A 16,458-nucleotide genomic window follows, 5' to 3' on the forward strand; every position below is an offset into this window, starting at 1 on the left:
ATGTTATATTCAACAATAAAACATATAATATAAATTCTCGTTTCTTATAACCGCATTGAACTTTCAAATAAATGAAAGTATATTGCTATTTTTTGCATATAACCTACTATATAACAATGAATATGGTGTTATATTCAACAAATAAACATAAAATTTAAATTCTCCTTTATTATTAGAGCATTGTACTTTCAAATAAATGAAATTACGTTGCTATTTCATGCACATGACCTAATATTTCAATTATAATTGGGAGAGTAGGATGTTATATTCAATAAATAACCATAAAATGATCATTTTTCAATTCCTTTTCTATTAGAGCATTTTACATTCAAATAAATTAAAGTAGTGAGAGTAGAATGCTATACTTACATTATCATTGACTAATACTTCAATTCCTTCCTGAACTATCTCCTTAATGAACTTTAACATGTAGTAGCCACATTCAGTACCTTCGGGTTGAAGTGCACACTACACAATTACATATAAATGATAATCACAACATTGATCCAAATAATAAAGTTAAAGCTGCAATTTTATTAAGGAATTAAGTGTTGGCCTTAAAACTAACCGAGTTGAGTTTAACCCTCTTGTTGGATCCACTTTGTGTAGCGTACAAAACCATTTACCTATAAAAAACATTAAGAAGTGTGTATTTATTATATTCACAGCAAATATTTTGATAATTTATATTACTTGTGAATCAATAATTTGCTTCAACTGTAAATTGACATTGCTAGAACTCATGGAATCAAGATAATAGCAAGTAGCCATTTTCATGTCTAGTACAACCAACACCCGATGTCTTCTACAAAAACCAAAAATCAAATTAAGTCAAACAACTTAGTGACTAAAATAAATAGGTATTTATTATACTCAACATCAAATGGCAAAATCAAATTCGGGATTGTAGGGTGTGAGAATGATGTCATTGTCCTTTCTTGTAGACAACTGATATGTAACACTTCCATTTGCATCATTAATATTCTTAGATTTCCATTTACGATTACTTGGTGATATTACATCTAGGCTCACAGAACAAATTCCATGGTTTCCTTTTGGCTGCCCATACTTGGTTTTGTTAAACAAGATCATGTTAACATATAAACACTAAACTGACTAAACAAGTTTTGTTCTAAGAATAGTTATTTAAATTAAATTTAAGCACCTATATCATATTAGACACAATGAAAGCACCGCTCAACTTATTCAATGTAATAAGTGCTTCAAAATTTTCCCGATTTAAGTATTTGTAATTATCGTACCCAAAAAGATCGTTCTCACACTGCACTTTTATAGAATCAACATTTGAAACCTGTCCATCAACCATAATTGCAGTCATTTTTAAAATACTACTTTTTTCAATTCTTATCATTGTCTTCATCTGTGCTCTCATTCACTTACTTTGCATGGTCTCATTTATTTCTCCATTCCTTTCTTTTTACTCTCCTCATTTTCTTTTTGTTTCTCCATTTCTTTTCCCTTCTCTTTACCCTTTTCTTATGTTCCATTCTCATTTTATTTCTCCTTATCTTCTCCCTTCTTATTACTACCTAATTCTTCTTTAGAGGTGTTACATGTTTTTCATTGGTTTCACCACCACTTTTACCTATAAACATTATAAATAAATTTCTTAAATTAGGCATCATGTGTACATATATATATATATATATATATATATATATATATATATATATATATATATATGCATTAAATGTTTGTGAATAGTATTACCAACTCAGAGTATCGAATAACTAGGTCTCTCGGCCAACTTAGTATTTGCCCAAGTGTATCTTTGACCTTCACAATGAACTTCTCTTCAAGTGGAGTGAGTAGTAAAGCTTCTCCTTGTAAACTTGTTTCAGTCATAACTTGAATTTTTTCACCTATTACTTAAAGGTGAAAAGTAATTAAGATCCAATTTTCTAAAAATGAAAATATATAAAGTAGTAATAAAAAAATATTTTTCATAATACCCGAGACACTATACTTCATTATGGTTTCTTTAGCGACTACATTTGCAGCAACGTCAACCATAAGTAGACATGAATCATCCTGCAAATATATTATGTTAGTTTGTAGCCAAGACTTACAATAAATTCTTACTTTTAAAATAGAAAAAATACTTTAAAATAGACTTACAAGCTATTCTTCAAGAGGTTCCTTTTCAAAAACTTCAGTATTGCCCTATAGACTAGTACTTTTCTTGTGATTAGTTATCAAATTTTGTTTTCATTGTGTATTTCTATCTAGTTGTTTCGGTTTTGAACTTATTGAATGTTTGATTTTAAATTCTTGTTAGTTTGGTCACCTTGATATGGTTTTATCAATCTAATTAATCAGTTAGGATAATACGTATTTGTTATAGTCAACTGGTTCCTAATTATGTCCTTAATGTAGTGTTTTGCTAACCAATTACAACTAACCAAATGTCCACAATTATAATTCCTTGCACAAAGATGTGTTTCAACCATAGATTTCATCTGAAAAGTACGTTCATTATACTTCCACGAAGCATGGATCCTAAAAGGAAATGGTTATTTTGCATTTTTTTCCCACACCTAACAGTTACCCTACTTTTATCACTTTTCATGAACCAAAGTTGGTATCCATTAGCTACAACATAGTTAGTGAGTGCAAACCTTAACTGAGTAGGAGACTCGTATAACTTACCAACTGTAGGCTTCATTTGGTTCCACTTGACGATAGGATCGTGCACCCTAAACTCGACACCCACTTCCAAGCCATTTTCATCTTCAAGGTGTTCATGCTCATGCTCTTCCTGGTGAATGTCTTCAACATCAGCTCCATCGTCCCCTTCAAACTGATTATTCTTTAACATTTTATCATCACATAAAATGTTAAGAAAAGGGTCGTTACACAAGTTAGATGTAGGATTGAAGTTATATGGTTCAACATCCAACAATCCTAACTCAAGACGATCATCATCGGACTCTTCTTCATCACGTACGTATCTCAACTTTGTCTTCTTTGTCGACTTTGATTCTTTACTTTTCATTCTCCATGATGATTCTGCCATCGAACCCTTGGAAACCTTTAGAAACCCTCTTCCAAAACCCTCATGCAAAACCCTCTTTTGACGATGATGGTATCTGATAAGGGATACCCCTTTGTTAGTCAGACGAGGGAAAAGGTGGTGGCTACTATGCACATTCCCAAGAATTAGTAATCGAGTGAAAAGATGCAACCGGCAAGGTCTTGATTACCGGTTGTTTATCGGGTAAGGCGTAATAAATGGAACGTCATCTAAGTAACAAATAAAAATATTGGGGTTAAATCAAAACAGATATGTATAAATAATGGTTTTTAAGGTATTAACCATCTGATATATGTGTCCAATTTACGAATATATATATCCATTGACCATTAATCATTTTAAATTTCAACGTTAGCTATTGGTTTCTTACTTCCTTTTTAATAAGGCTAGAGGAACTGGTGTCACCGAAGCCGCACTCCCTCCCCCGCCACATAAGCATCATGTCATTTTTTACCACAGAAGTGTGGTTTCTTGCCAAACCAAGGGAGTGGTGCCACACTTTTATTTTATTTTTTATTTTGTTTTTTTAGCTATTTTAATTTAATACAACTTCTTTTTTTTTTTTTAACTATTTTAATTTAATAAAACTTCTATTGTAATAAAAAAAAACATAATTTTTCATTACTTGAAAAAAAAAAACATTACATTGCATTACCAAAAAAAAAAACACGAAAACCACACACATGACATTTAAATAATCCTAGAAACTTAAAAAACACAAATAAAATAACTAAATCAAACTACATAAAGTCGTTCTCCGAGAATTCGTCTTCGGGGTCATCTGGTGGATCCAAATTAAGGTTAATGTTTTGAACCCCGTAAATGTGTTTCACCAAGTCATTGCGAAGATTGTGAAATGTTTCAGTGCAATGTATCTTTGTTCTCATGTTCATATACTCTTCGCCACCAATTTCTATTGCTTGTGTCTCTGGTATGGTTTTTTCCTCGTCAAACGCACATATCGCTCTTCCTTCGTCTTCAATAATCATGTTATGCAATATGAGGCATGTATACATGATTTTTTGAAGTTTTTCCTCGCCTAAATAAGCTGCTTGTTTTTTCAATATGAACCACCGTTTCTTCAAAGCTCCAAAAGCACGCTCAACATCCTTCCTAGCTCTTTCTTGAGCTCTCTTGAATTTCTTGCGTCTAGAACCATGTGGACACGTAAACACATCATACTCATGATAGATTCCATCGACCAGATAATAACCATACTTATATGGCGTTCCACACATTTGAAAATAAGAATCTGGTGCGGATCCATCGTATATATTGTTAAATATTGGTGAACGATTAAGAACGTTGATGTCGTTAATCGAACGAGGAGAACCAAAAAAAGCATGCCAAATTCACATATCTTGTGATGCAACTGCTTCAAGTATGACTGTTGGGTGACCAAGATCACCTCGGGTAAATTGCTCATGATATGATGTAGGGCAATTTTCTCATGCCAATAGAGGCAATCTAAGCTTCCTAGCATTCGAGGAAACCCATGCACGCTAGCATGATGAGCTTGCAATTGCAGGATGTCATTACGTGTAGGCTTACGTAAATATTTTGGACCATAAAACTGAATCACAGTTTGGCAGAAAAAATGGAGATTGTCTCGTGCAATCCTAGCAGATATCCTAAAACTTTCGTCTAACGCATCAGGCGGAATGCCATATGCTAACTGAAGAAGTGTGGCCGTGCATTTTTGTAAAGGAGTGAAACCGGGTGTACCTCTAGCATCGTAGCATTGTTGAAAAAAACTGCACTCCCTCGTTACATCTTCAACTATACGGTCGTATAAACTTTTGAGCATTCTGAAGCGCCTACGAAAATAATACCCTTGATAGGTGGCATTCTCTGCAAAATAGTCTTGCACCAAACCTTGGTTGGCTTCTTCACGATTTCTGCAAATATATCTTTGTGTTCTCCGTTGAGAACTTGTAGCTGCGTTGTTACATACAACGTTGTATGTTTGTTCCGCCATTTGAACACACGCAATAGCGGTATCAAAAATAGCCTGAAATTCTTCAGAATATAAAGAAGATAACATTTTTGAGAGAGTGGTGATTTATTTATTTTTTAGAGAGAGAAGAGATTATGTTGTGAAAAACAAATGAAGTTGATATGTATATATATTCGAAAGAAAAAGCAAAAAAGAAAAAAAAAATAATTAAGTAACCCATTCAACGATCAATACACCCATCAACCAATCACCAAACACGGCACTAAAAGACCGCACTACGGCCAAAACCGCACAAGACCACAGTCTGGAAACGACGTGCATGGTTCAGATGGCACAAACCGCGGTCCCAAACTAGAGCCACACTGTATAGCCTAATGCTTGTGAACCTCACCAATTCTATAGCCTAATTTGACGGTTTAAGTGAAGAGAAAAGTAGGAAAGTCTAGATATCAAAGTGACGTGGACATGTTATGTGTGTGTTTTTTTTAATGGTCAAACGAGTAGTCAAAGAATGGACAAACGCATTTGCACGTGGGTCCGACGCACGTGTATGGATGATTTAATTTCATTTTATATTTTTCAAAAAGAAGTTATTAAATTTAATTTGTACTCGTTCTCTTGTAATCTCGAAGGAGAGATAATCTTTGTTTTTCTATAAAAACCTCTTCAAACCATTTATTACCGTGCAGCGCAGCACACACGCAACACTTTCCCTCTCGCAGCACTTTGGTTTTTGGAAGACTCCAGACTACAAAACCTCTGCGCGTGTGTTGCGTGGCGCAGCACTTGACTTGCCACTTCTAACCTCTTCAGTTTTCATTTTTTCTAAGTGTTTTTTTAAGAATTTTTGTATAACTTTTTTTTTTTAATTTTTTTTTTAAAACTTTGATTTTCTTAAATTTTTCTTTACGGATGTGATACAATTTATTTTTATAATTTCCACGATTTTTTTTTAATTTTCTTTTTACCGTTTTATTAATAATATTTTTAATTTCAGTTACATTTTTTTAACGTGTGTAACTTTTACGAACTTTATAGACAACGTTTGCAATACTTTCTTAATTTTTTTTATTATTATTTTTTTTAATGTTTTTTTAGATTAGTTTTTTTTTCTAGAATAAAACTATTAGCTTTTTTTTACATTTTTTTATGTTTTTTTTAAAAGTTTTATATTTTTGTTTTTTACATGTTCTTGTTATTATTATTTCAATGTTTTAAGACTAGAATTATTAAATTTTCAATGTTAAGAATTATTTTCAGTTTATAAAATTAGTTTATTTAAATTTTAGTTTACTGCAACAGTCTGCAAATATTAAAAAACAAACATGCTTCTTATTATAAGCTGCAGCCGTTTGTTCCACCTCTTCTGCTACAGAGGATTGCAGAGGTGGTCTGCAGACTTCATGAATTTTTCTCTTCGAAAAAACAAACAGCACCTAAACCAAACCAGTACGCAGAAAAATAATTCCATTTTTAAGTTCGAAAATAAAAAACATGTGAGCTTAAATATGTAGTAAACAAAAGGGAAAAAATTAAACACAACCATTATATAAAAAAAAAAAAAAACTTTTTTTTTTTTTTAAAAAGAAAGTATTATTTTTATCAATTGATTTATTAAACAAAGTATTAATTGGCTTTATTTAAGTTATATGACAATTAAATATGATATGGTTGATATTATTTTCACCTTTTAATAAAGACTTTATATCTATTAACTAGACGAATTTCCGCGCGTTGCGTAGCGAAGTTTAAAAATATATTGTTAAAATATTAAAAAATATATATTTAAAATGGTTATGTTATTGACACTAATTTTTGAAATAATATTTTTATACTAATGATTAATTATCTTTTTACTTATGCGATCATTTTCTAATTTTAATAATGATGTTCATTTTTTTTGAACCGACAAATAGAGGGTAACCCGACCCGATGGATCAGGAATGTTTGGCGGACCACCAAGAGGAGCACCACTCACCACCAAAGGGAACGAACAATCAAACTCATGTCAATCGAGGGAAAATCCCCTAAATATGCTCAGCCAAGAGTTGAACTCTTGACCTCACCCACTGAGACTTATAACCCATGATACATCACAACCAGCTAGGCTGGTGATCACTTGCAATGATGTTCATTTAAAATACAATTTATTGATAGATAAATGTAATTTATAATTTGATGTGTTATATATATATATATATATATATATATATATATATATATATATATATATATATATATATATATAAAAGTTGTGATAGATTTTAACAGTAAACTGTTGTCTTTTCACCAAGAATGGTCCCTGTAATGTTGTAACTATTTTAGTCTTCGAACGTAATTTATTTGGAGGGGGGGTTTTGGAAAAAGTGGTGACGACTCCCAACGTGGCGAAAAGTGGTTACTTTATTGCTAATATCGAAGCTACGTGTCAATTTATGCTAATTTGCATCTGTTCGCTTCCTGTTAATATCGGTGTTCATTGCTAAACTTTATTTTCCTTTCTCCTGCGCTTCTCTTTCTTCCTGGTGACTGGTTTCGTTTATCGACCTCCCTCTTGCTTTCTGTAAGGTAAAATTTGGCTTTTGTTCTTCTTATTTTTCCTGTGTTCTGTTATAGTTGCTTTGTTTATTTCCGTTGTGGTGTCATTTATCTATATAATGTCCGGTTCCTCCAAGCAGGTCCGTGAAGACGGTGCTTCGTCATCTGCTGCTGTTCCTATTGGTCGTCGACGGAATCACGGAAGTGCCGACGTGTTGATGGGCTCTCAGTGATTCCTCAATACATTGATAGTGGTGATTGTAGCTGGGTATGCGAGTATTGTGGTGCGTTTTTTTGGTATATGGAGAGGGCTCTTAATATCTCTATAGTTGCTCACCCAAGGTATACTCATTGTTGTAGAGCTGACAGTGTCATTCTTCCATATCCTTCTAGGTTTCCATCTCAATTTATTGCCCTGTATGAAAGTCAAAATTTATTAAAGGATATTAGGGCTTACAATAGTATGTTTTCCATGACCTCTTTTGGGGCTAATATTGATGAGGATGTCAATGATAGTCGTGGTCCATATGTTTTTAAGGTATCAGGCCAGATTAGTCACAAAATTGGGTCCCTCTCTCCAGAAGCTGCAAAAGGACCGAGGTTTTTGCAGCTTTACTTATTTGATACAGATCACGAGGTTGAAAATCGGTTGAGGGCCTTTGATGGTCCTAGACCAACGACTTTGGATTCGACTATTGTCAATTACTTAGTTCGCTTCTTGCATGACAATAATGAATACGTTTGGACCTTCAAGACTGCAAAGCAGATGGCTGAAGGAATAAATTTGGAATCATATGAGGTTCGACTCTTCAATAACATTCAAGACTGTAGATATGATTTGCCCTTACCTGGGTCGTTAGGATGTATAGTGAGTGGCGATGACACAACATCTACCACATATGACATAATAATCCACTCGCAGTGTGGTCGTCCCTAACGTATCAGCAAGCTGCATCCCATCTACATGCCTTTACAATACCCGCTTTTGTTTCCTTATGGTGAGGAAGGTTGGTCTCCCCGTTTGAAGCTTGCCAATCGGAGGGGTGTAAATTCTCAAAATCTTACTGTAAATATGTATTATGCATATCATATCCATGCCCGCCAGCATATATGGTCTCCAATTATCAACTCATCACACCTCTTTCAGCAGTATTTGGTATATGCATATACATGTATAGAGGAAAGCCGGTTGGATTACATTGTCAGACATCAATCGAATCTTCGTTCAGATTATGTTAGTGGAATCTACGATGCGCTTTCTAAGGGTGATAGAGATGCAGGTTCTATTGGAAAACGTTTTTTTTTTGCCAGCGTCATTCACTGGAGGTCCCCGTTTCATGCACAATCATTATCTAGATGCACTTTCCATATGTAGGGTGTATGGTAATCCGCAGTACTTTATCACGTTTACATGCAACGTCAAGTGTCCAGAGATCACTCGCTATATGGATACACATCGCCAAACCGATATGCATAGTAGAGAGGACATCATTGCTCGAGTCTTTAATATCAAAGTTCATGAGTATATCCAGTTTCTTAAAGAGGACAAAACCTTTGGCGATGTTGAAGCATTTATGTTCTCCACTCGACTATTCTTTTTCATTTCATATGATGTTATGTGTACTTTATTGGATTTTTTTATGTATGTGCTATCTCCAGCTGCTTTATGTATACTAATTCTGTGTATACTGGTATCTTTTATATAATATTCAATTTCTTATACTCAAAATTTCGCACCTTATACATTGTGTTTACCTTCTTTTGACTTTTTCTAAATTACATATGTTTACATATCTTGCTGTCTCCGGCTCCTTTATGCAATTTTTTATCCGATTAACAGGTTCTTCTGCTTCCAGGGGCCTTATCACTTATGTAGTAAAATTATTTTCCACAAAAGAAAATATGATTGTATTCTGTTTTTTTAGTTACTTCATGTATTATTATTTTGTTTTATAATGTTTTCACTGCCCTTGTACCCATTGTCCTCTTCTGTTACCACCTCACATATTTCATCTTATACTCCTCTTCTTTACAAGCTGAAACATACAAACACACATACACACTGTAGGGGTAATTTTGGAACAACACTGCTGTATGATTTTTTTAATTAAAGAAAATTTTATTGAATACTAAATTTTTTTATATGATGTACACCTTCTTATAGAGCAGATTGAGCGCCTCTGTCCTCATTGTCCTCTTCTGTTACCACCTCACATATTTCATCTCATACTCTTCTTCTTTATTTACAAGCTGAAACATACAAACACAAATATACACTGCAAGGGTAGTTTTGGAACAACACTGTTATATGAGGAAAATATAATTGAATTATGTTTTTTTAGTTACTTCATGTATTATTTTTTTGTTTTTAAAAGAAATTCTCACTACCCATGTACTCATTGTCCTATTCTGTTACCACCTTACATATTTCATCTTATGCTCTTCTTGTTTATTTACAAGTTGAAACATACAAACACAAATACACACTGCAGCGGTAGTTTTGGAACAACATTGCTATATGAGGAAAATATAATTGAATTATGTTTTTTTAGTTACTTCATGTATTTTTTTTTTTTTTAAATTTCACTGCCCCTGTACTCATTGTCCTCTTCTGTTACCACCTTACATATTTCATCTTATACTCTTATTCTTTATTTACAAGCTGAAACATACAAACACACATACATACTGCAGGGGTAATTTTGGAACAACACTGTTGTATTATGTAGTAAAATTATTTTCCACAAAAGAAAATACAATTGAATTATGTTTTTTAGTTAGTTCATGTATTATTATTTCGTTTTTTAACAAAAAAAAAATTGAATGCCCCTATACTCATTGTCCTCTTCTCTTACCACCTCATATATTTCATCTCATACTCTTCTTCTTTATTTACAACCAGAAACATACAAACACACATACACACAATGTACATCACTATGTTACATCAAAAAGAACCTCTATGTGGCACATAATTCCATTCTATGCATCAGGTACATTGGGCTATAGCTTTGTGTTTAACCTATCTCTATCCTTGGCCCTTAGAAGTTCATATCACACAACCAAATGACTCAATCCAATTCAAATAATCATAATAAGAATTTGTGACAGAAAGGTATTAATCAACTTGGTGCTCAAACATGTCAAGATTTTTTATCATTTTTTACCAAATTGTCATTTTACATAAAGTTTAATAACAGAAAATTATAACCTTTTTGTATTAAGATAATTTTGTGCTAACATTAATTAATAATCATTATTACAGCTGTGATAACTACAAGTCACACATTAATTCACCAAAATTTTGTTCAGCTGATAACATTAATTAATAATCATTATTATAACTACAACACACAAACACACATACATACTGCAGGGGTAGTTTTGGAATAAGACCATTGTATGGATTTTTAGCTGAACAAAATTTTGTTGAATTTTAAACTTTTTTTGTATGATATATACCTTCTTATAGAGTAGATTCTGCTTTCTTCATCATTTTTATTTTGTTGTATATTGTTGCAAAATTATCCCTGTTATCATTTATGTATAAAAATAGAATAGGTCGTATTTTAGTCAAAATTTCATTTTGCATATGTTGTTTGAAAATTAGTTGTATATCCATAAGCTGGTGGACCCGTTGCCCCTGTTTGTTTTTTCTTTTAAATTCAGATTTTTTTTTTCTCATTATTGATTGCTCTGTTCCCAATCAATCAAAAACACATATATTATTTGTTTTTTTTCCTCTGTCTGTACATATAACTTGCACTTTTCGTTCTTATATGTTGTTTCCAAATTACTCCTGGATGAAGAACTTACTTTTGTTACCCTTCATTGCTTACCTTTCTTATTAGCAATGTTTCACCAGTTTCTACATATTCAATCCATATGATTGTCACTACCTTATGATTTGCATATCCAATGTCTTACAAGATAGACATCACCTCTTACCCATATCATCCTTTACATGAAATATATTCAAAATTGGTGATCCGTTTCAAATGTACATTATTGCAGATCTGTACACTATTGAATTCCAGAAAAGAGGGCTTCCCCATTGTCATACGTTACTCTGGGTATCAGCAAAGGACCATATAAAAATTGCAAGTGATGTTGATAACTATATCACAGTCGAGTTGCCGGATCCAGTTAATGAGTCAGAATTGTACAATACGATAACAACCTACATGATCCATGGTCCATGTGGACCACTTAACCAAAAGGCTCCATGTATGTAAAAAGGAAAATGCAGTAAACACTTTCCCAAACCATTTCTTCATGCTACATTTTTTGACACAAATGGATATGTACATTACAAACGTAGCTCAACTGCCCACCACACTACTAAATTTGGACAGATTGTTAATAATGGATATGTTGTACCATATAACAAAAGGCTTTATTCACGATTCCATGAACATATAAATGTTGAATACTGTGGATGGAGCATGATGATTAAGTATCTATTTAAGTATATTTCCAAAGGTGCAGATCGTGTAAGATATAATATCCAAAACAGGGAAATTTCGATGTCTCATCTAGCTCAGCGCCTACTGGTACTCATGACAGATCTACGAATCATGATTGTCATCCTATAAATGAGGTCCAAATTTTTTTGGATGGGTGGTATATCTGTCCACATGAGGCAGCATGGTGGATATTGGACTTTCACATACATCATCGACATCCACCCGTTCCGCTTCTAACCGTTCATGAGGAAAACATGCAACAATTGGTGTTCAATGGGGACAGTTCGATACCTAAGGTGTTATCTAATCCGTATGCCAGCACTACTACCCTCCTTGGCTAGTTTAAAAGCAATTCAATGGACCCTCAAGGTCATGATTTGACATATCTAGATTATCCAAAAAATTACAAATGGGATAAGTCGAGTAAATCTTGGGATCGGAGAGTTTATGAATCATCAAAAATGGTAGACCGCCTTGTATTTGTACACCCAACTTCTGGAGAGTTGTTCTACTTACGGATGTTGCTGTATCACCAAAAAGGATGTACGTCGTTTAAAGATTTACGTACTGTTGCTGGAACTGTCTATCCAACTTTCAGAGCTGTCGGTAATGCACTTCGATTGATAGGTGATGATGTCGAGTGGTTGACATGTTTTACAGAAGCTTCAACGTGGGCAAGCACATCGCAACTACGATCACTTTTCTGTCATCTACTCCTTTTCTGTGAGGTCAGCAATCCACTTCTGCTTTGGAACACTGCGTGCGATAGGATGAAAGATGACTACTTACATACCCTGAGGGTTGAAGTACCAGATAAGGCAGTAACCTCTACTGCTGGGATTGTTGAACATCAACTCCTTCATGATTTAGATGACACGCTCCGATCTGCTGTCCCATCTAAATCAATGGCGGACTTTGGACTTCCTGTTCTGTCAATCGATGTTAGTGGTGTTTTATGAAATCGACTACTATTGGAATAAATGAGTTATGATAAGGAAGGGCTACGAAAACAGCACAATGACCTACTACCAAAGATAAATCTTGACCAATGATTAGTGTACAACAATGTCGTTTCTTCCATAAAGAACAACAAACAAGCACTAATATTTGTTTATTGGCACGGTGGCACTGGTAAAACATTCCTATGGATGATTATTCTTTCCTATTTGAGATCGATGGGGAAAATCGCTTTGGCTGTTGTTGCTTTCGGAATCGCATCGCTTTTGTTACCGTCTGGGACAACTGCACACTTAAGGTTCAAAATACCTATTGATTTAAAGGACAAAAAATCATGTGATATAAAAAAGTGTACCTTCCTTGGCGATCTTATACAACGAATAACACTCATAATTTGGGACGAAGCACCAATGAGTGATAGAAGATGCTTCGAATTTTTGGACCGCTCACTTAAGGATGTGTTAGACTGTGACGAAAAACCATTTAGAGGCATATCGGTTCTTCTTGGTGGTGATTTCCGCCAAACTCTACCTGTTCTACCAAGGAGCACACGTTCAGAAATTATAGGACTAAGTCTACCAAGTTCGTATTTATGGCCATATTTTATAATTCACTTTCTACATATGAACATGAGACTTGAATCCTCTAATATAATACCCTGCACCTCAATGACTTTATCTAACTTTGCCACATGGATCTTAGCTATTGGTGATGGATATATAGATGTGCCTGACAAGGATGACCCACGAGACTCAAGCTGGATACAAATCCCATCTTCACTCCTAATATCACCTTCCCCTAATTCATTATAGACCTTAATAGATTTCGTGTATGGGGATGATACACTTAATCAACTGACTGCGTCATAACTTTCAGCAAGAGCAATAATTTGTCCCACAAATGATTCAGCGGACGAGATAAACGCTCACGTTCTAAGAATGGTCACAACAGCTGCCAGGGTATACAACAGCACTAACACCATGCACCCCAATGGAAAACACACATTGAATTTGGAAGACCTTTATCCAATCGAATATCTAAACCAACTAACTTTTCCAGGAATACCACCCCACAAGCTTCTACTTAAGGTGGACTGCCCGATAATGCTTTTAAGAAACATAAATCAGAAGGAAGGTTTATGCAACGGTACTCGGATGATTGTTTCACAATTGTTACCAACCCTTATTGAAGCAACGATCATAACGGGCACCTCCATCGAAAAGCGTGTGTATATACCACGCATAAAGTTCATACACAAGTCATCAGATTTACCATTCGTCTTCTCACGCAAACAATTTCCAGTGAAAGTTTGTTACGCAATGACTATCAACAAGAGTCAAGGTCAATCGCTACGTAAGATTGGAATCTATTTATCACAGCCCGTGTTTGCGCATGGACAACTTTATGTTGCCCTCTCCCGAGCAACATCACCAGATTCGATAAGGATATTGCTAAACAAGACTGACACATGTAAAAACAACGAAACAAAAAATGTTGTCTACAAGGAATTACTACACAAAGTTAATACAACTGAGGTCTACAGTATCACTGCATGTCCAACCTTTCAACATCATTACTACTTTTCATTTTAATCATATACGTTTTATTATTTAGAGAATTCCTACATATTTATAGAATTTTATATTCTCATCCAAATATAAAGCTTACCCGTATACATTTGTTTATATTAGAGAACGCAAACAGCAAATGACGACTATCTTCGAGCTGAAAGCTGAGGGTACCGGAGGCCCCTTACAGGTTAGAATACTACGGAAATGGAAACACGATATCTGGCAATACGAAACCTGGTACCTGGCTGTCGACAAATATGTAAGTTCACACAAGAATACATCACGATAAAAACCTGTTTCAAATCTTAATTATTCAGCAGATGAAACATGTACGAAATAAATTATTAATTATTAGTATATTATATTCACATAAACAACCAATATGCCCTTTAATTAAACAGAAATATTTACAAGAAGATACGATTTTATAAACATTAAAAAATATACTATAATAATTTATAAATATACAACAAAACCAGTTTTCCAGTTTAAAATTTACAACAAATTTAAATTTGTAGAAAGCACACTCTTAATTATCGCTTATCAATATTTACAAAAGCAGTTGCTTTCTTGCCCAAATAAACACACGTTATCAACAGATCATACAATTCTGTAAGAATAAAAACACAAGTAATACCATTGAATCTAATGTTATGATAATATATTCCTATAGGCAGATGCAATTCAAATTCTTGGACAGCGAACAAACCAGAACTACATTGAATCTGTTTTCAATGTTTCAGAATGTTACATTATATCAGATTATAGCTGTCCTCAATTAGAAAAGTATCAAAAGGTTCTCGAAAATGACTTCTATATTGATGTTGGTCTGAAGTCCACCATATAGCGAATTCCAGACACAATGACAGTTCCAAAAACCTGGTTTCGCTTCGTATCAAAGTCATAGTTGATTTAACTCGGAGAAGCACCACCATACTATCCAGGTATTCATTGTGTTATCCATATAACCAAAATAGAAATATGCATTACTCATCATTTGTATAAATTATCGAAGTTCTTTTTTTTTACTAATTTCACAACCTATGGCATTTTTTGTTATCTGGCTGAAAACATAAGCAGGGGTATATTTGTCAGCTTCTGAATTCAACAAACAAAACTACCGTTACCAATTGGTTTTAAAGATAAAAAAAATAACTTCCAGACAGTTCATACTCATCATTGCCAGTTGTTCTTCTTTTTTTTTTTTTTGTTTGACCCAAAACATGAACAGGGGTATATTAGTCAAATTCGAAAATAAAAAAACAAATGAAAAACCGAAAAAAAAATGAGCCCATAAAAAACCATTTCCAGCTTTAAAAAAATTACTTAGTAGCATTTCTTCTTTTGATTTCTTAGATTGTGGTAGTTGTTAACTCTGCCAACAGCTGATTTACTTACTTCCAAACAGACTTCATTGGCGTTCTATCGAAGATAAGAGATTGCAAAAAAGCAAATGGAGAATTGTTTGTCTTGCTGATACTAAGCGATGAAAGGTATATATACTAACCACCAAAACACACACATAAATCTCATGATCCCCAACTAACAACAAAAAAACTCAAATTCCATTAGTGGCAGTGAACTTGTAATAAATCTATGGAAAGAATGTATAACAAATAAACATAAATTCAACCGTGCCTCCCTAGATCACCCATGTGCAACAACTGTTGTTGCAGTAACGAACCTAAAACCATCAAAATCCTATGGTACCGTCTTCTACAAACCTATATATATATATATATATATATATATATATATATGTGTGTGTGTGTGTGTGTGTGTGTGTGTGTGTGTATCACCACTATCACATCACATCTCCTAATGCCCTTAACCACGAAATATCATCTATGTAGGAGCATTAAGACACGGATCATCACATGCTACACATATCTATGTCAACCCTAATATACCCGA

The 16,458-nt window shown here is 33.8% G+C and overlaps 1 protein-coding gene across 1 annotated transcript; it reads right to left on the minus strand.

Moving 5' to 3' along the window:
* Nucleotides 1-3,795: 3,795 nt before the first annotated feature.
* LOC145015958 (uncharacterized) lies at nucleotides 3,796-5,099 on the minus strand. Its single transcript, XM_078974422.1, has 2 exons — nucleotides 4,412-5,099; nucleotides 3,796-4,307 (listed from the first exon to the last, which is right to left on the minus strand). The coding sequence occupies exons 1-2, from the start codon at nucleotides 5,097-5,099 to the stop codon at nucleotides 3,796-3,798; spliced, it is 1,200 nt and encodes a 399-aa protein (XP_078830548.1).
* Between the last annotated feature and the right edge of the window lie 11,359 nt (nucleotides 5,100-16,458).

The sequence above is a fragment of the Lactuca saligna genome, chromosome 9 (genome assembly GCF_052625555.1).
Source record: "Lactuca saligna cultivar CGN05327 chromosome 9, ASM5262555v1, whole genome shotgun sequence".
Taxonomy (NCBI): domain Eukaryota; kingdom Viridiplantae; phylum Streptophyta; class Magnoliopsida; order Asterales; family Asteraceae; genus Lactuca; species Lactuca saligna.